This window comes from Elgaria multicarinata, chromosome 3, assembly GCF_023053635.1.
Source record: "Elgaria multicarinata webbii isolate HBS135686 ecotype San Diego chromosome 3, rElgMul1.1.pri, whole genome shotgun sequence".
Taxonomy (NCBI): domain Eukaryota; kingdom Metazoa; phylum Chordata; class Lepidosauria; order Squamata; family Anguidae; genus Elgaria; species Elgaria multicarinata.
Window position 1 is genome coordinate 46,979,843 of NC_086173.1, and position 19,333 is coordinate 46,999,175.

The 19,333-nt window shown below is 45.9% G+C and overlaps 1 protein-coding gene across 2 annotated transcripts in view; it reads right to left on the bottom strand.

The window, feature by feature from the left end:
• Window positions 1–1,963: 1,963 nt before the first annotated feature.
• GAA (alpha glucosidase) overlaps window positions 1,964–19,333 on the bottom strand; it is a 29,325-nt gene continuing 11,955 nt past the window's right edge. Inside the window, exons 9-20 of one of the 2 annotated variants that reach the window (XM_063120129.1) lie at window positions 17,865–17,975; window positions 16,720–16,833; window positions 16,472–16,556; window positions 14,363–14,480; window positions 13,145–13,278; window positions 12,753–12,904; window positions 11,967–12,115; window positions 8,719–8,860; window positions 7,860–7,958; window positions 7,502–7,666; window positions 3,868–4,020; window positions 1,964–3,010 (exon numbers count right to left, since the gene is read on the bottom strand). In XM_063120129.1, the coding sequence (XP_062976199.1) occupies window positions 2,951–3,010; window positions 3,868–4,020; window positions 7,502–7,666; window positions 7,860–7,958; window positions 8,719–8,860; window positions 11,967–12,115; window positions 12,753–12,904; window positions 13,145–13,278; window positions 14,363–14,480; window positions 16,472–16,556; window positions 16,720–16,833; window positions 17,865–17,975 (1,482 nt within the window). In that variant the 3' untranslated portion in view covers window positions 1,964–2,950. Of the gene's footprint in view, window positions 3,011–3,867; window positions 4,021–7,501; window positions 7,667–7,859; window positions 7,959–8,718; window positions 8,861–11,966; window positions 12,116–12,752; window positions 12,905–13,144; window positions 13,279–14,362; window positions 14,481–16,471; window positions 16,557–16,719; window positions 16,846–17,864; window positions 17,976–19,333 lie in introns of both variants that reach the window. The other variant, XM_063120128.1, reaches the window with a different exon arrangement.

Genomic DNA, 19,333 nt, shown 5'->3' on the forward strand with positions numbered 1-19,333 from the left:
CCTTTCCTTCCAATAGGCCATTCCATCCTTCCTGGCATTCCGTTTTCCTTTTTCAAATATCACTTCACACTGCGTGGCTACTGAAGACGCTCCATCTTAATCAGAGGTTGATTTGAAGTTTTTTTGTTTGCTCCCTTTGTTTTTTATTGGTACTTCTGCAAGCCTCAGGACTTTCCAGAGTACGCCAGTACCTCTGCTCTGGTTTCTCAGTGGCTGTTTGAGCTGCAGTCCTAGTAGTACTACTCACCAGCTGAGTGTGCTGTTGGGAGGAATTGTAAGACAGAATAGGCCTCTATGGTAATATACGTGGATTTGGAGGTTCTCAATGCATGGTTTAATCTGAACTTTTTTACTTATCCTTCCCCATTATATATACTTTTTTTTAAAAAAAAACTGAGGTAATTTTTTGGCATTTAATATTGAAGTAGTTGTTTAGATTTTAAAAGTACATACACAAACAGAAAGGGACAAGGTCTCATTCTAGTTTTAGCCACTGGCCCTGTTGTTCTGTGTGCTTTCGCTACCTACATATGAGGGAGTGCAAATGTCTGTTTCTTTATCTCTCTCTTTCTCTTAAAATAATTATCTGTTAAGGATTTCTCTGTAGGACATCGATGGGATATGGTCTATTTTATTCCATCCTGTATCATGTTTTAATGCAGAGGTGGGGAACCTTTTTCAGTCCGCGGGCCAAAGTGACTGCAGGTGGGTGGCCACCCCAATGTGCTCTCCCTGACCCCCTCTCCTTTCTCTCTCTCTCTCTCTCTCTCTCTCTCTCACACACACACACACACACACAGAGCACTCGCATCTCATCTGTCATATCGGAAAAGGCGAGGGATGGCTGGGGCCATCAGGAGTGTCATGAGAAGACAGCTCCCAGTCGGGAAAGGTGAGGGACGAGCGAAGCCAACTGATTCATTGCCTCAAGAAGCAGTCCTTGAGGTGGCAGCTTGGTGAGGAGCTGCCCTCCAACCCCTCTCCCTTCTCAGAGGGAGCTGGGCTTCACTACAAACCCTCACAGGCCAGACAGGGAGGCAATCTGGGCAGTCAAATTCAGCCCACAGGCTCATGCACCCAATCTCTGCTTTAACAGAAGTGCTTTATCTTGCATCATACTTAATTATATTTCTGTTTATTTTAGTTACTGTATCTTTTAGCTTATTGAGCACTTTATTTTCATGTCTGTGCCATTTATTGGGTGAGAGCACAGAATCCATTAGAATGACAGCTTTGGGCAACAACCAGAACTTGGGTATCATCACGATCACTAAACATTCGGGCCAACATTTTTGTTGAAGCTATTGTTTCGACGCCAAGTAAAAACATGGCTTTTTAACAAAGCCTTTGATGGTTAAACTCACTGGCACATTGTTTTAACTGTAGCTATTGCTTTTAAATTACATATTGTTTTAACTTGGATCATGATTTAATTTGTTTTTAACTGTGTATATTTATTGTTTTATACTGTATGTTTTTATCTGTACACCGCCCTGAGATCTTAGTGATATAGGGCGGGATATAAATATTTTAAATAAATAAATAATAAATAAACATGAAAATGATTAGAATGCACCTGATGCAGATCCATCTCTAAAACTAAGCCAGTTTGGGCCAGCCCAGGACGTGTACGGGAGACTACCAGGCCTGTTCTGAGGACTTTGGGGAACAACTAAAGGTGCAATCCAATGTATGTTTTTAGGTAGAAAAAAAGCCCTACAGCTCCCAACATGCCCCAGCCAACACCCCCAGTTGTAGGACTTTGTTCTGTCTAAACATGCATAGGAGTGCACCCTAAATGCACCAAATATGAAGTGGAAGGAGACAGTAAATGGCAAAGTGAAGGTCAGATAACAAAGAATTGGAGACAGTTGCTCTTCAACAACCCCCATCTTCTATCAAAAAATTATCAACTTTTGCTAGCAGTGCAATAGCTTCAACAAAAATGAAGGCATACACAATGTTTAAGAAAAGAAAAGTATTTATTGGAAACACAACATACACAACTCATTTTGACACCGAAAATGCACTGCAGGCTTCAAAGGCAAAGAACCTCCCTGCCTTGCCTGAGTTCCCACTTCAGTTGCCTCTTTTCACCTTGGATGTATCCCAATAAGTAGAAGGGTTGGGTTTGTTTGGTTTTTTTGGTCTTGATAAGAACTGCTCTTTCAGCAGGTAACATACTTCAACATCCTTCTCGCTCAGTGTAGTCACACAAAAGCAGCTCTATTCTGGGGCAATAATGCCTGGCACTGATATGCCTCCCCCGCATGCAGAAACTCCAGCCCTGCTACCTGTATCAACACCACATTTTTGGCTGGGCCCCCATGATGCTACGCAGATTATATGAAAAACGAAAAATATGTCTTGGAATGCACAATGTGATTGCCTTGAAGAGATTCTGCCCTGTTTCCTTTTTACTCCCTTCAGTATGTTTGGAGTTTCGTTCTGGATTGTTCTAACCAATGGAACAATCGACTCAAAGGGAGTTGAGGCTGGTTGGTAATACAGTAGGTGTCCACATGGCTTCTGTCTGCTTCTGCACCTGCTTGTGTAGGATTACCCCTACATCCTGTAGCACCATTAAGGGAGGCCGAATCACAACAAAGGAGCAGCCGATCTTCCTTGTCATGACAATTCTTTCAGAAGAAAATATACATGGATATGGCAATCATGCTAGCCATCAGAAAATTTCATCATGATATTCGGCAGCATCCAACCGAAATAAAAACTGTAAAACATCTGGCTTAAATGAAGAAGATCCTGACGACACTAGCAATCCTTCTACAATGTCATAAGGAACAGGAAGCAGTTCTGTTCCTCAAACAACATTTTCTGATGAATCACCAAAACATTTTAGTGTTGTGCACAGACAACGTAATGTGCCTCTGCTGCCAGGTTTTCATTCCTCCTTGCAGTGTAGCGAAACCGATGAGCTTTCCTGCTTTGCTCAGGACCAGGTGATGACAAACTGCTCCCCCATCAGTAGAGAGAGTGGAATCTTAAGGATCTGAGGAAGTGACACAGGGAGGTTAGTGACACTTGCCCCCAATGACGTCCTGGAATCACAGTGAGGGCCAGCAGGCCAAGTTCAGATGCTGGGCCACACTTTTGCCCCTGGGAGCTTGTGAGGCCATGAGTGGTCCCACAAAGCAGAAGGGAGAACCTGGAGTTACAGACGGTATGAACTGTTGCCTCTTCATGGGACATCTGTGCTTGGCTCCTGGGGTATACACAACTAAGTGGCGCTGCCATGAGCTTCTGCCTAGACCACATGAAAGACACACCAATTCATATAATCCACGTGAGCTCAGCTAGGTCATGAGCCTGCTAGCGGCCCCAGGGGCAACTGTGTGGAAGCCACCACATTTCTGAACAGAGTCAACAACACCTGTTTTGTGACTTACCAAGTCACGTATGTTCCACAGAACAATGGTCCTAATGTTCTATTTTAAAGGCATGGCTGGACAAAGAGAGTATAGAGCCAAACAGAATGTTACAGCCAAATTATTAATAATTATAACAATGTGCATAAAGTCCCTTCATTTGCACTCATTTACAGTGCTTGGAATATTTGGAAAAGTGATTAGCTGAATTGGGGAGGAGGATTTGCAATGGTGGGACTAGTGCAGGGATTCATGGGAGAGAAAAGGGAACTTAGAAGGATACCGAAGTCCCTTTCCACGCTCCCTGCAATTCCTGCCTAAATCAGGGTTCATCTTCCAAATCATTACCAAAATACCAGATTTTATTGCTGAATAAGCTCACATTGTATTCCCCAGAACTCCTTGTATGTTAGTCCCATGCAGAACCTTTCTGCAATGCAAGCAGTGAGGCAGAGCTTTCCAGCCACAGAGACAGCCTTACCTTGGTATCCGTGCGGTAGGAAAAGTCTGAGATGGCAACACCATTTGCCAGGACAAGGTGAGGAGGGCTGGGGACCCCTAAAGCCACCACCTCTTTCAGCAGCAGCCCATCTACCTGGCTGTTGAGTTGCACAATCTCATTAACCAGCACACCCTGTAATAGAAGGAGAGGGGGAGGGAGATAAGGCACCACCACAATGTAGATGCTGCACTAAATGTACACTCTGTCATGCCGTACCTGGAGGATTCGTCTGATGAAGAAGAGGAGGTAGAGAGCCAGCACAATGGGCCCCAGCCAGAGCAAGGCAAGGAACTGGAGGTTTTGGTTGACAGCACCACCACCCCCGGAACCATTAGAAAGGCAAACTGGCCCCTCCAGTGACAGTCCTGAACTCCCCCAAATTCAGGAATCAGCCTGAGATCATTCATCCCTCTGAACGGTGTAGGGGAAAAGACGTGAGCAGCAAAAGGAAGCCGCAGCATGGGGCTTCCCTTAAAAGCAACATGCTGACCTAATTAGACAGCTGTGCTGATGAACAACCAGCTATAAATCAGCACAGTTGAACAAGCTCTCTGCTGCAAACAACAGTGCCTTAACCCCTGTGTTTCACCTTGCTATTCCGGACCCTTGCAGATTCCTAAACCCTTGGCTACCCATCTGGACCACTCTCTTGGACACCTACTGACTGGCCTGGACGCTTGGTAAGACTGACTCCTGTGGACTGAACTCTGGGCCTCTTTGACCTTGCCTCTGCCTTCTCCTGCTAACCATATTTGGAATATATGTATGACCCTGGACACGCTTGGTTTCTCTCTGTTACTCCTGGGATGATCTGAGCAGCCTTCCTGGTGTTGAAGCAGGATACACCCCAGAATTCAATATCACGGTGTGTGGGTGTATGTATGTAAGGCATAGCTTCCTCTCTAGCTTTCCTCTTCCCAGGTAATCTGGAAATGCAAGTGAAAGACCCAGCTGTCTACAGCCACATCAGATCTAGGGGCAGTTTCATCAAGAAATAAGACAAGAGAAATCTTAGGGTAGGGCAGGGGGGAAAGGAAAGAATCAAAACTGCTATCAGGACCAAACTACCCTAAGAAGAGCAAGTTGAAGCTTACTGATGTAGATTTCCTGCCCAGGCTATCCCAGTAGCTTAAGGTAAGTTGCAATATGTGGTTATCTCATCTTACTCTCACAGGGGGAAAAACAGCTGGAGATACAGACTGGACACTTGGGGCTTACCTGGAATAAATGGGATTTGTGAGAGCATTCATAGGGCAAAAGCGTATTTTCCCGGCCATACTTTTACCAGTGTCATTGCCCTGCCGATGAAATCCCATTGCCTGATCTTTTGGAAGAGGCATCAACACCTGGGAAAGAGACAAACTACAAGGCAAGGGCAGCCATAAAAGCTCCCTGGAGGTCATAAACGCACACTCGCAGATGGCCTGACCGGCGTCTCTGTTGTTCAAAGGGCTGAGTCAACACACATGAGACAAGCTGTCTCAAGGGAAGAGAGTTTCCTGCTGCTAACAGAAGGCAGAATCATCTGATGCATTAGCAACACACTAGCAACACACAGACCTTTGGAAAGATTTCCTTTTTACCAGCCTTCGCTGCATCCATCCAATGTAGTTGTTAAGAACGGGGGGGGGGGGGGGGGTGGCAATGAGGGCTCGCACTGCCCTTTCAATGCCTGCTTGTGTTATCCACAGATAAGCAACGGGAGGGATGGCACGTCTTTCGGAGGGTGAGGCCAGAAGGCCTGGCAGGAAACCAGGTCTCACATTCCACAAAGCAGCGGCCAGCCTGTCCATTCAAGAAGACTCGGGGTGCCCCCAGACACTTTTAGTGCTTCAGTGCCTCCTACCCTCTGCTTTGCGGCATCAGTGTTCTTTAGCTGCTAATTATTGAGCAGGGTATTACTTTGGGGTGAGGCAGAGAAAGACAGCGGCATGCCTTTTCTGCATCTGCAACTCTACAGGGCTCGCAAGGCTGCACAGCAGGGATGGATGGCCCTGATAATACCCTGGGAGAACAGCCCTGGCTCCCGCCTGACTGATCTTGTATGAGGTCAGACCAGCGGAGCAGGGCTGGATTTCATTCTGGATAAGGTTCCCGGGGGGGGGGGGGGGATGTTTGGGTGGTGGGCGAAGCAAAAAGGAAAAGGGGTGGGGCAAAAATGACAAGCACGTTGTAGTTTAAAGCTCTTAATGACGATAACTAAGCCTTAGGAGAGGCATTTTAATCTTCTAGAATGGGGAAAATCTTTGCAGAAGCCAGGAAAGCACCAAATGAATGGCGGTAGGGGGCAAGGAGGTGAGGCCACCTGGTGGACCCCAGAGGGAATGCTGTGGACGTCATATATCTTGACTTCAGCAAAGCTTTTGACAAAGTGCCCAGGATATTCTGATTAACAAACTAGCTAAAAATGGGCTTGATGGAACAACTATTAGGTGAATTCACAGCTGGCTACAGAATCGGACTCAAAGAGTACTTATCAATGGAACCTTCTCAAACTGGGGAGAGGCAACAAGTGGGGTAGCGCAGGGCTCAGTCCTGGGCCCAGTGCTCTTCAACATTTTTATTAATGATTTGGACGAGGAGGTGCAGGGAACGCTGATCACATTTGCTGATGACACAAAATTGGGTGGGATAGCTAATACCCTGGAAGACAGAAACAAACTTCAAAGTGATCTTGATAGGCTGGAGTGCTGGGCTGAAAACAACAGAATGAAATTTAAGAGGGATAAATGCCAAGTTCTACATTTAGGAAATAGAAACCAAAGGCACAGTTACAAGATGGGGGATACTTGGCTCAGCAATACTACAAACGAGAAGGATCTTGGAATTGTTGTAGATCACAAGCTGAATATGAGCCAACAGTGCGATATGGCTGCAAGAAAGGCAAATGCTATTTTGGGCTGCATTAATAGAAGTATAGCTTCCAAATCACGTGAGGTACTGGTTCCTCTCTATTCGGCCCTAGTTAGGCCTCATCTAGAGTATTGCGTCCAGTTCTGGGCTCCACAATTCAAGAAGGACGCAGACAAACTGGAGCGTGTTCAGAGGAGGGCAACCAGGATGATCAGGGGTCTGGAAACAAAGCCCTATGAAGAGAGACTGAAACAACTGGGCATGTTTAGCCTGGAGAAGAGAAGATTGAGGGGAGACATGATAGCACTCTTCAAATACTTAAAATCACCCAGAGGAGGGCCAGGATCTCTTCTCGATCCTCCCAGAGTGCAGGACACGGAATAATGGGCTCAAGTTAAAGGAAGCCAGATTCCAGCTGGACATCAGGAAAAACTTCTTAACTGTTAGAGCAGTATGACAATGGAATCAGTTACCTAGGGAGGTTGTGGGCTCTCCCACACTAGAGGCCTTCAAGAGGCAGCTGGACAAGCATCTGTCAGGGATGCTTTAGGGTGGATTCCTGCATTGAGCAGGGGGTTGGACTCAATGGCCTTGTAGGCCCCTTCCAACTCTGCTATTCTATGATTCTATGAGGGTTGGATTGGGCTCACAGCTTTGAGTTCTGAATCCTGTGTTAGAACCTGCCTTGTCCCAAAACAAGTGTATCTTAGCCAAAGCTGTTCAGCTTTTGGGATCCAATTTGCTTCTCCCTAACACTCACGTTTCTTGCCAGAAAGAGGATCTGGGTGTAATCGTTCCTCTCAAAGGTCAGCAGACTTTCACCATCATCCCAGAACAGGTCACCTCTGGCTACTCCGTCCGGTGTCAAAGCCACCACAAGGGTCATCCCGTTTTTGCGGGACGCTGTAGTTGTGAAAGCGGGTTCCTGGGGAGCGGCAGAAGATAAATCACAGCATCAAAGCTCATTTTCTCCCACCCCACAGCATCCCCCACCGAACACCCTACTGAGAGAGCCTTGAAGCAGCATGGGCTACTCTATCTGGATTCTCTCAGCAAAGGTGCAATGATGTATTAAGACTCTGGCAAGATAGGGCTGGGGGAAATTGGTGGTGACTCACCTGTAAAGGTAGGATGTGACCTGCACGTACATGGACATTGATCGTGTCAAGGGGAGCCGATAAGAGAATCCACTGGCCCTTGCTGTGTATGATGGATCCCTGAAGAGCCAAAGATACAGGAGTCATAATTAAGTAAGAGCTTGAATTCCTGTGGATGACGTGTGAACACCTGAGGGCTCAGATCAAGGCGGTCACAAGTGTTTGGCATTTCTTTTTGCCCTTTGAATGCACCTTTCATTTTGCAGTGGTGCAGAGAAGGGCACACACTCTTCCCTTTGATTTCATAGGTTGCCAGACTCTTCTTCATAGGAACTAAGCCAATACTTTGCAGTCAGAATAAATACGAAAGCCCTCTTTCTGCCTAATTTTTTAAAATGTCTCATTCTACTCATAAAATCAGGGTCATCTCTGGACTACTTAAGAAGTTCCTTCTCATCTACACAGGCTGATTTGGATCAATGCAACTTTAAAAAGATCTGTGACTTGACAGTTTCATGTCATTTTCTTTTCTGCCCCCACCATGCAGCAGCAAAACTGGTGTGAAAAATTACTGGAACCCATAAAAGTGGTCAAACCTCAAGTGCAAGTCGGCTGAGAGTCACCATTCAAAGACAGAGTGGGCACAAGAAAACCGCAAAGAGGCCACTGGGTCACTACGAGCCACTCATGTAAACTCAGCAATGTGAACATCCAATGGAAAGATGAGATTAAGATGCAGGAGCTTTGATGCCATGGGAAAGGCTGCATTCAGAACTGCAGGGATCTGACGGGGAGCCAACAACTCTCTCTGCCTGCTGATCTTCACTTCTACTGGAGGATCAAAGACACTTAATTGGCCAGCGCAAACAGCAACACTCACAGCCACAGGGTTGTACCATGTGCCAGAAGGGAAGTAGCCACTGACATGAGTCTTCCCTGCCTCTAACACAGGAGTGATGAGAAGCCCCGATCCCCACATGAGCTGCTGGTCAATGGTCCATGTATTGGGGTCTTCTGGGAACCTGCAAAGAGGACATTTGCAAAACACAGTCCATCCTATGGCTTCAAAGACCTTATGATGCTCAAGAAACACATTTCCTTGCCTCATACAAACTCCCTCCCTCCCTCTCACACACAGCATCTTACTCCAACTGGGAGTGATTTTCCTCTAGTCCTCTTGATTCATCTTCAGGGTTCCAGAACAACAACAGTAGCCAACCCAAAGTCTGTCATTCTATCAGTCTCATTGTATCTAATTTTTCCTTCAAGGAGCTCAGGGCAATGAACTTCCTTTCCTCCCCAATTTATGTTCACAGTGATGCTGTGAGGTAACCTAGGCTGCAAGATAGTGATTGGCCCAAGGGCCAGTCAGAAAGCTTTGTTCCAGGACAGGGATTTGAATCTAGTTCCACAGTTCAAAGCCAACATTCTATCCATCACTCTCTCTCTCTCTTTGTCTCTTAGTAAGGGTGCATTGATATGGACCATTTTTCAAGAGCTGGATGCATATTCAATGGACTGTGTGCACATTCGTGACCTAGCTGCCCTGCTTTCCCATCACCTCCATTTAGTGCAGTTGTGAATTGAGAGTATTGGGGCAGCTATTGACTTTACCCCTAGTCGTTTCTAGCTCAGTTTGAGGAATGGGACTAGTGCGTGACCTAAGCAGGGAGATGGACAGAGGAAATGTGACCTGTGGGTTTTGCTAGACCCCTGAGTAGCATTTGATACCATCAAACATGGTATCATTTTGGGTCACCTTGAACTAGGGGGCACTGTTCTATAGCATTCCTAATCTTTCCTAGGTTAGGTCTCAGAAAGTAGTGCTTAGAGACTTCTACTCCAAGCCCATGGCCATAAATGTGCATTTACCTACCTGGACACGAAGGTCACCTGAGGCCCTCCTCCAGGTGCCCCTGCCAAATGAGGCAAGGTGGGGGCTACAAGAGGAATGCCCTCCTCAAAGAGGTTTGCCTGGTGCCTACATTATTGCGTTTTGGGTACCAGGTGAAGACCTTTTTATTCTCCCAAGCATTTTGGTTTTATGAGCGGTGGTGTTTTTACTCTTTGATGCTGGCTTTATCTTGGTTTTATTATGCGCTGTTTTATTGTTTGCAATTTATATTTTTACACCGTCCAGAGAATGTGAGTTACTGGGCTGTTTAAAGATGCAATCAACCAGGTGCCACAACGTGTCATCTTATCTCCCATACTGTCTAATACCTCTGCATGAAACCATTATAAGATGAAGAAGTCTTTTGTCCACCAGGATTTTATCTAATTTCTCCCATAGTTTAGTTCTAGGGATGGAGTCGAAAGCGGACTTCAGATCCATGAAGGCGACAAACAGTTTGCTACGTAGAAACTTAAGATGTTTCTCCGCTAAGTGAAAAAGAATCAGACCATGATCAGAAGTGGAGTGATTCTTTCTAAAGGCAGCTTGGGCCTCCGTGACAACATTATTGGCCTCGAGGATGTCAGTTAGTCTATTAGATAGAAATCGAGCATAGAGCTTGCCTATTATTGAGAGGAGGCTGATAGGTCTAAAATTCCCAGGATCCTAAAATTCCCAGGATCCTTTGGATGTCCCTTTTTGTATATCCGAACCACAATTGCGTGTCTCCAACTGTCAGGGATTTTGCCAGATTGATTTATAACGGTAAAAAGAGCGGCTAACAAAGGGGCCCACCAATCCTGATTGATTTTAATAAATTCAGCAGGGATAAAATCTATGCCGGGTGCCTTACCCCCTTTAAGTTGTTGGATTAATTCAATCACTTCCTCCTTAGAGACTGAATTCCAGGGGGGGAGGGAAGAGAAAGTGACATCCTGCATATCAGCCTGAGCTGATTGTATAGTGTCTGGGTCGGTAAAAATGGCTCTAAAATGATCCTCCCAGACCTGAGCTGGAATTGTGCAACTGGGTGCTTGGCAGTTGGATCGTAAGGCGCCCGACACAATCTGCCAAAACATTTTTGAATCATTATTCAAGGAGGCATTTAACAGCAGGGACCAGGAGTTTCGTTCAGCTTGGCGTCTTTTTTGGGCTATGACTGCATGAAACCAGTGAGGAAGGTCATCCAAAGATTTGGGATCTAGTGTCATTAGAATGGCCCCTTCTTTTCATATAAGCCCGGGAGTGGCTGCTGATTGCTGGAAACACTGATATAGCGGATGAAAGCGAATAACACTGCGTTGCTTCCGGCAACTCCTGAAACCACAGCTCAGTTCCAGGAAGCATTCCTTAACTGACAGCCATTGGCATTCTTCTGATTTTTAAAAATATGATTTTAATATAGCGTTTCAATCTGTTAACCTTTTACTGTTTTACGACTTATGTTCGCTGCTCCAGAATCTGTTTCAGATATAGAGGGGTGTACACATTTTGTAAATAAATAAAATAAACTGAAAATAGCTTAATCCAAACAAGATGCAGATGTTGATGAGGTAGGTGTGTGGGGTTAAATAAGATAATCTGAGACTAGGCATACAACCTATTATGAATGGGGTTCCAGCTCTTCCTTAAGTCTTAGGTTTGTACCTTGGTGGTGCTTCTGGTTCCAGAGATGCTCATGGATGCCCAATTGGGAGTGAGGCTCAAGATGCAATCCTGTACAAGTCAGAAGTAAACCCCACTGACTTTAATGAGATTACTCCTAGGTAAGTGTGACAGGATCACAGCCCGAAACTGGTAAGCCAGCTGTGCCCTCTCCTTGATCGTTAAAGAATTCTGTGCTGGTGATTTTTATTTTTATTTTGCTAGTTTCAAATGTAGCCTTGCTAATTCTTAATGTAGTTGTGCTTTTAATTTTGCTGCAGGCTGCCATGTATAGATCACTAAATGAGAAAGTAAAGGAAATACCCCTTTGTGCTTTCTCCACCCTTTTTGCCTTTGGAACCACTGGAAAGTGAACCCTGAGAGCTTCTCCGACATGGGATTTGGCCCTTGGACTGAAAGAGGGTCCATCCCCTTGATCCCAGGCAACATGGAGAGTGTGGTACTCTGTCCCCATATAGTGGTAGACCACGCTACTTTTAGATTCTACAGTAATTCAGGACCCTGGAGCAGCCAGATAAGAACCACTGCACCAGCCCCTCCACTGCTGCCATGGCAGTCCACTGACTTACTCCAAATAAAGAGGCCGGGCAACCGTCTCCCCTGCAGAGTGGGCCTTGTGGAAGAGGGTGTAGAGGTACGGCAGCAGTGAGTAGCGCAGCAAGAGTGCTTTTCTCATGGCCCGCTGAGCCTCTTGGCTGAAGGTGTATGGCTCCTGGGGCTGCAAGGCAGAAAGGAAACCAAGGAAATGCATCAGAACTGGGCATCCTGATTTAGCTTAAAGCTCTTGCGGCCAGGAACTGCGCCTTAGGAGAAACATTTCTACCTTTTAAAACAGGAGGGGGAACTGCACAAAGTCAGGAACCCACCAAACAATCAGTGGTTGGGTGTGGCCATCTTGGAAATACCCAGCCAAACAATCAGGGAAGAGGGTGTGGCCATCCTGGAAACCCTGGAGGGGCTAGACTGGGATCCCTGGAGCGCCAGATTTGGCCCCCAACCCTGAGGTTGCCCACCCCTGCTTTACAGCCATAAGGATGACCACAGGAAGAACCATTGTTGTTTGCTGCAGGCTTCTCAGGAAGGGCCGTAGTGAGCCAAAGCCTATTCGGTGCTGTGGGTGGAGGGAGAGTTCCTTGACAAGCCGTCTTTATATTTCACACCTGATATTACAGAGACCTAAAAAATCCAAATCAAGGATCCACTACTCCCTTCTCCTGCTATGCTCCTGCCTCCCAAAGTCACACAACTCCTACCTGGGCTCCCTGGATCATTTCATCACTGCCCTTCACCATGCCCGATTCATCTTATAGGTTGTTAAAAGAATGAAGAGGTCGACCCACTGCCGCTGCGCTTACCCTGTTTCCCCGGTCATTGTGGTTCCGCATGAAGGGATAGAAGGCGCCCAGCTGGGTCCAGCGCACGCACAGCTCCTCCGACGTGTCGCCCACAAAGCCACAGACGTCAGCACCAACCAATGGCACTCCATAGAGGTTAAAGAGGAGCACCGCTAGGAGCAAGGAAAGGGAGGTGGCATGGAGGGAAGGCACTCAATGGCAAGGACAGGAGGAACGCTGCCGTTTTGGGAGGGAGAGTTCTGCTAGTGACAGAGCATTCTTCAGCTGCTGGAGAATGTCTACCTCTGAGGCGAGACTGCTCTTCTCGCAAGAGAGAGATGAAAGCCCCAAGGTAGCACAGGTAACACAGGAACTTGGGGAGGTGCCCTGGACTGGTCTCCAAACATTTGTACCTGGTATGGTGTAGTATAAATGCTCCCAGCTGCTCATGACATCCCCAGTCCAGTGACCAGCATAGCGGCCGTGGCTGGCAAAGGTGGAACGTGAGATCACGAATGGGCGCTTCCCTCGGACTTTCACCAAAGCACTGGAGACAGGAGGGAGGGAAGTCAGTGGAACAGAGAGAGCAGGAAGTGGTATCTGTGGATCTGGAACCTGGGACTTCCAAGCTCCCAAATACACGGTGTTTGCGAAAGAACCGAACTACCAGAAACCGTGAAATACTGTGTGATAAGATCTTGCTATACCAAGTCAAGTCATCTCATTATTATTATTATTATTATTTATTTATATAGCACTATCAATGTACATGGTGCTGTACAGAGTAAAACAGTAAATAGCAGGACCCTGCCGCATAGGCTTACATTCTAATAAAATCATAATAAAACAATAAGGAGGGGAAGAGAATGCACCAAACAGGCAGTATAAAAGTCAGAACAAAATCAGAACAAAATCTCAGATAGAAACTGACTTGGAGCAAAACCCCATGCATGGTTAGACAGAGAAAAAGTCCGAGGAGGAGGAAGAGAGCATCATAGGGGCAGGGGCCAGATAATAGGCAGATGGTGATGGAGGACGAAAGAGAATACATGGGGTCATGGGGGAAGGTAGAAAATGGGCAGACGAGGCCTTGTGGGGAAGAGTGGGACACTGGGACAAGGCAGTGTGTGTGTGTGTGTTCTCTCCCTCTGGGTCAGCCTGCCAGTGTGCGGTTTTTCTTCACTCTCTCTCCCTCCCTCCCTCTCTCTCTCTCTCTCTCTCTCAGGGTATCCCGGGAAAGAGATGGAGTTAGATAGGGGTTGGCAGTGATTTGAATAGGAGGGGGGAGGTTTGTCCTTTGTGAAATTGGTGTTTTGTTAGAGCAGAGCGCTGTGTTCAAATGAGTGGTTTTGTGTTTTGGGTCTCAGGCCACTCCTTTGCCTTGTAATTAGTTTTTGGGGGCAATTTGGTTGTCTCTAGGGCTCCCCAGTTTGCTTTCTGTGCCCACCACAGCAGCCATTTTGTGCTGGTGCCCACATAACACTCTCTCAAAATTCCAAATGAATCCATAGGTTGGAGTCCCTACTCCAGCATATTATCCCTCAAAGCCTGCATCGAAGAGGCATTCCGGCTTTTGAGCAGGGTCCCTAAGGGACAACTACCCTGCCTGCAGCGCTCCATATCATACTCACTCATGGGATGCGATGGCTTCAGTCAGCCCATACAGATTGTGCAGGTTGTAGTGGGAGGACAAATACTGCTTACTGGAGGCACAGAGAGTTCGTGACTTCAAAGATTCACCGAGCACACCTATAAATGGAAGGGGAGGAGACGTGTGTGAGCTAGGAAGTCATTATGTGTGGGTCTAAAGGCATGATCACTGAACACAACGGGACTTACTTGCTGAAGTGAGCATTCTAGATCTGGAGGCTCTTGGGATTATGAACTCCCAGCAACCATTGCTTTTGGGGACACAAATGAAAGTCACAACCTTTTGAACACGTGCCTCTCAGGATTCACGCTGCGGTAGGAATAGTATCCCAGAGAGTCGAGTCAGAAGACACTGTTGTGCCTCCAGCCTCAGCATCTAGACTGTGCCAAGAACATCCAACCAACCTTGACTTAGTTGCTTTTCATTGCTCATCAGCCAAGGCAGCCCTGGGCTGGGTGCCTTGCACAGGGGAATACATTTGGAAAAGCTTTCCAAAATTAACAGCACCTACACTACATTCTTTTAGATGCCAGGTGAAGACCTTTTTTCTTCTCCCAATATTTAAACAGTCTATAAATTAATTTTAACTTTGCTGTTTTAAATTTGTATTTTAAATCTGTATTTTAGCATTGCTGCTGTTTTTATCTTGGTTGTGCTTTTATATTGTATTTTATATTATGGTTTTTTACTGTTGTTTTATACTTGGAATGGTCTTAATTTTGTGAACTGCCCAGAGAGCTTCGGCTATAGAAATGCAATCAATCAATCAATCAATCAATCAATCAAATAAGTTACCAGTACACAATCATAAAATGACAAAACCTTTCATTGTAAAGGAATTCCATTTTTAAAAATCCCTGTAAGTTCAGCTTCTAATTTAGCAAAAAATGTGACTGCTCAAGTAATTAGCAGATTTTTGATAGAATTTCTGCTACCTTTTCTACTACAATGATATTTTGGAGTCTTATATTAAAGCCATATGTATTTGTCCTCGATCTTAAACTTGGTAAGGAACATACCATCCTTACTCATTTACTGCTTGGATGTTCATCCTAGTATTCAGTGTTTGATATTTACCCACTTGGACCGCCATGCAAGGTCTTACACATACACAGTGGCATATCTTCCCCAACCCCTGAAATAGTTCCTTGCTCTGCATCTGAGATAATTTCTGAAAGAAATAATTTCTCTAGAAAATGGAAGGGAGGCTCAGACATTGGGTCTGTTCAGAAGACACCTTAATCCATGGCTTTAACTACAGTGATTAAGCCAGAAAGCCAGGCTGTGTTCAGAAGACACCTTAAACCATGGCTTTAACTATGGTGAATAAAGCTTCTGAACGGGGCCATTTTATTACCCTTGTGAAGTTCACCACACAACCTTTTTTGATCTAAGGCTTGGACTTTTTCTGAACTATAATTCATTGGTTGCTTTCAGATGGCCATGGGATAAGCCACCTGTAATCTAACAGTCTGTTTCCAAAGCCAGATGCTTATAGGAAGCCTACAATAGCGCTCTCTCACTTGTGCTCTATGCAAATGGCATAGAGAGGCAGGCTGCCTCTGCAACTTGAGGTTATATTTATCTGTCCTAGCTATCCTAGCTATCCATTGATAGCCTTATCCCTCCAATGCATAGGCTGCATTGTCATGGAAATGCTTTGCAAGGGGGCATGGGGCGATGTATGTGACATTCCTTGGCAAACCGAGGGAGCCGCCTTGTGGGTCCTGGAATGTTTTGAGTAAATGCATCTTTGATCATCGTACTTCAGCTTGGACATTGTTAAATGGCTGTCTGTGGAAGCAGGTGGTGGTGGTGGTAAAAATCATGGATTTGTTAAATAGCTGAGCCAGTACTGAACAGTGCAGTGATCAAAACAACATTAATTGAACTAAACTGAAGGTCTTGTTCTCATTAATATTCTCGAGAAGATTGAACATATTTGGAAATTCCTTAATGGGGCTTATTACACTGTTTGGTTGTTTCCATTCCCTAAGTGATTTACTGATTTCACTTTTCTTCCTCGGTTCTCCAACTTCACGCTATGCTTACTTGCAACACCCTATCTGAGCTAGTGGCTCTTTTTTACCTGGGAGGTAAGGAGGATTCTCAAGCTTGTTGTTGGGACAGTCTTCCAGGGAACCCTCCACAAAATTCGATGGTTCATTCATGTCCTAGAAGGAGGAGGGAAAGTGGGCGTGTTTGTGAGCCTTGTTTCTAACTCCAGTGTGCCAGTAGGAACAAAGGAATTCTTGAGATCTGCGTCTACAGCGCTTCCTCCCTTCCACCAGGTGGGAAAGGTTCCCAACAGCAACAAGTGCCAACGTAAGAACTCACAATCCACATGCCGTCGAAGGGCACTTGATCGTGGAAATCTTTGACCATGTCATGCCACCACTGCTGAGTTTCTGGGTTAGTGAAGTCGGGGAAGGCAGTGGGGCCAGGCCAAACCTGGAAGATAAACTTTAGAACGGTTAGAAGCAGCTGGGAAACCTGAAATCCCCTGAGTGCAGATGGAGGCCAACCCACTAAAACAAGGCATGGCAAGTCCTGTTTGAGACAGGTGCCCAATAGAGACTGTCACCAAAAGACTGGTGCCACAAACACAGCTGTTGACCCATTCAGAATGCATATTCCAGGGTCTGGCTTGCCATGCCACCAAAATGGAGGCTGGAGCCCAACATCAAACAAAGACATGGTCTGCCAAATGTGAAACAGAGAATATATGCTTAGATAGAGAGTGGAGGGACATGTTGCATGTCTCTTCTTGTTTCATTCGGGCCAAGCACTACTAGGACATAAATGATGGGCTTTAAGGGACCCCCTGCTTAGAGCTAGTCACTGAGTTCACACAACATGACTACCCATGCTCAAGGTTGAATATGGGTTGAGTGTGGGTTGTCGTTGAACTGTGGGTTGTTGTGTTGTGTGAGCCCAGCCACACTAACAAACTCTGGTTTGTTAAACATGAACAATCCAACAACAATTCATGGGTTCTCTTCGTAACTAACAAACCATGGCTTGTTAGCGTGGTGAACTTTACACAACAACCTACTGTTCACCGACAAAACCCACTCAACCCATACTCAGCCTTGAGTATGGGTTGTCATGTTGTGCGAACCCACTAATTGCCTGGTTCACATGACTATTGCAGTCCACCATGGCTTATTTAAACCACAGTGAGCTGTGGTGCCCATGGGTGCCAGGTTATCTATTCAGGCCCTGGTTACAGCTTGTCATGTCATCTGAACCTAGGCGGCAGAGGTTGTTTGAGGATTAAACAATCCTCAAATACCCCTCAAACAACCCCTGCTGCTTGGGTTCAGACAATACAACAAACCATGGCAACCCTGCGCTAGGGGCTAAATATTCAAAACGACCGCTCACTCGCACAGCAACCCACTGTGACTGCAGTGATGGTGCGAACCAGCCCAGTATCTTTCAGAGTCTTCCAGGACTCATGAATTGGGCCCAGGACTCACCTTCCCAATCAGAGGCTGTCCTGTTGCATTTAAAATGAAGACCCCTCGCTTCAGGCCTTCATCATAAGGTTTGTAACTGCCAGAGGGGCCGGAACTGCTGATACCTGGATCCTGAAAAGGGGACAGAGGGAGAGACATGCTAGAACATAATGGAGCTGATAGGGCATGAAAATGGAAGGAGTGTTGTACAGTGTAGGCTTAAAGAAGGAACAGAACTTACATCATTCCCATTTTGGAACAAGTCCAGATTTGCCAGACAACGAACAACACACAATGACACACAGTGCACATCCCCAGGCCTTAAAAATTGGATCGTGGCCAATAGGACCAGAGGACCTTCTGCATGCAAAGTACATGCTGGGTCCTCCCCAGGATGCTGTTTCACTAGCGTCCTGCTTGTGGGCAGCTGGTTGACCTCTGTGTGAACAGAATGCTGGCTGGAATGAACACAGTTCTTATGCTCTTCACATTTCCAAATTTTCTCTTCCGCATCAGGGAGGGTGAGAAATGAGAATTGCTACTCTCAGGAATCCACATGCTTGTCAGCGAGTTTCTGTGTGACTTCACAAATCATTTAATAACATTCCATGGCATGACTTGCAAGAGACAACCAGGCAAAGTCATGGTGTATCTTGAAAGGAGAGAGTTTCATAGTTACTTTCATTTTCCAGGTCAAACCAGCAATACTGGAATCTCAGACCTTGCCTCCAAGAGATGTATGGTCACACACAAAGAGGATTTTCTAATTGAAAATCCACAGACCAGGCATGCAGTCCCATCCACTTTTCCCCGCAGCCAAGGTCATCAGCTGTGCTGCAGGGAAAGGACCACGTCTAATAGCAGCACTGGGAGCAGAACCAGAGTGGAGCTTTCTTTAGCACTAAGCAGGAAAAACCTGTTATTATCTCCGAGCAATTTAAAGGCATTTAAATTTTAAACACCCTGCTCTTTAAATACCTTACCTTTTTGATTGAGCAAGGTATTTAAAAAGCAGAACATTTCAAACAGTTTCACAAAAAGGTGTTGCGGAAATCAGAGGCTTAGGTCTGGTGTCCCCCACCCCGCCCACTATATTGTATTCTGTGGCTTACTTCTGAGCAGGCGGGCATAGAACTGAGCTGTGCTTTACATGCTTGTGGGAGGAAATGTCCAAATTGGTAATAATTACAGGCGTGTGTCTGTGTGTAACTACTATCCAGGCTTAGAAAGAGTCAAGTTGTCTCTTATTGTAGAGAGCTTAATTAAATATCTGTAGACCCTGTTCAGATGGCACGCTAAGCCATGCTGGTTAAGCATTTTGAGCTAAACACTGTGGTTTAGCATGTTGTGTGAACCATTCCTAACCATAGTGGCTACATAACCACGTTCTAAACATGCTGACTAACCACTTGCTGCAAAAGGCTTAGCGGCCCAATCATGGCTTAGTGCAGTGGTTCTTAACCTTTTTGGTGTCACACCTCCCTTGTGAA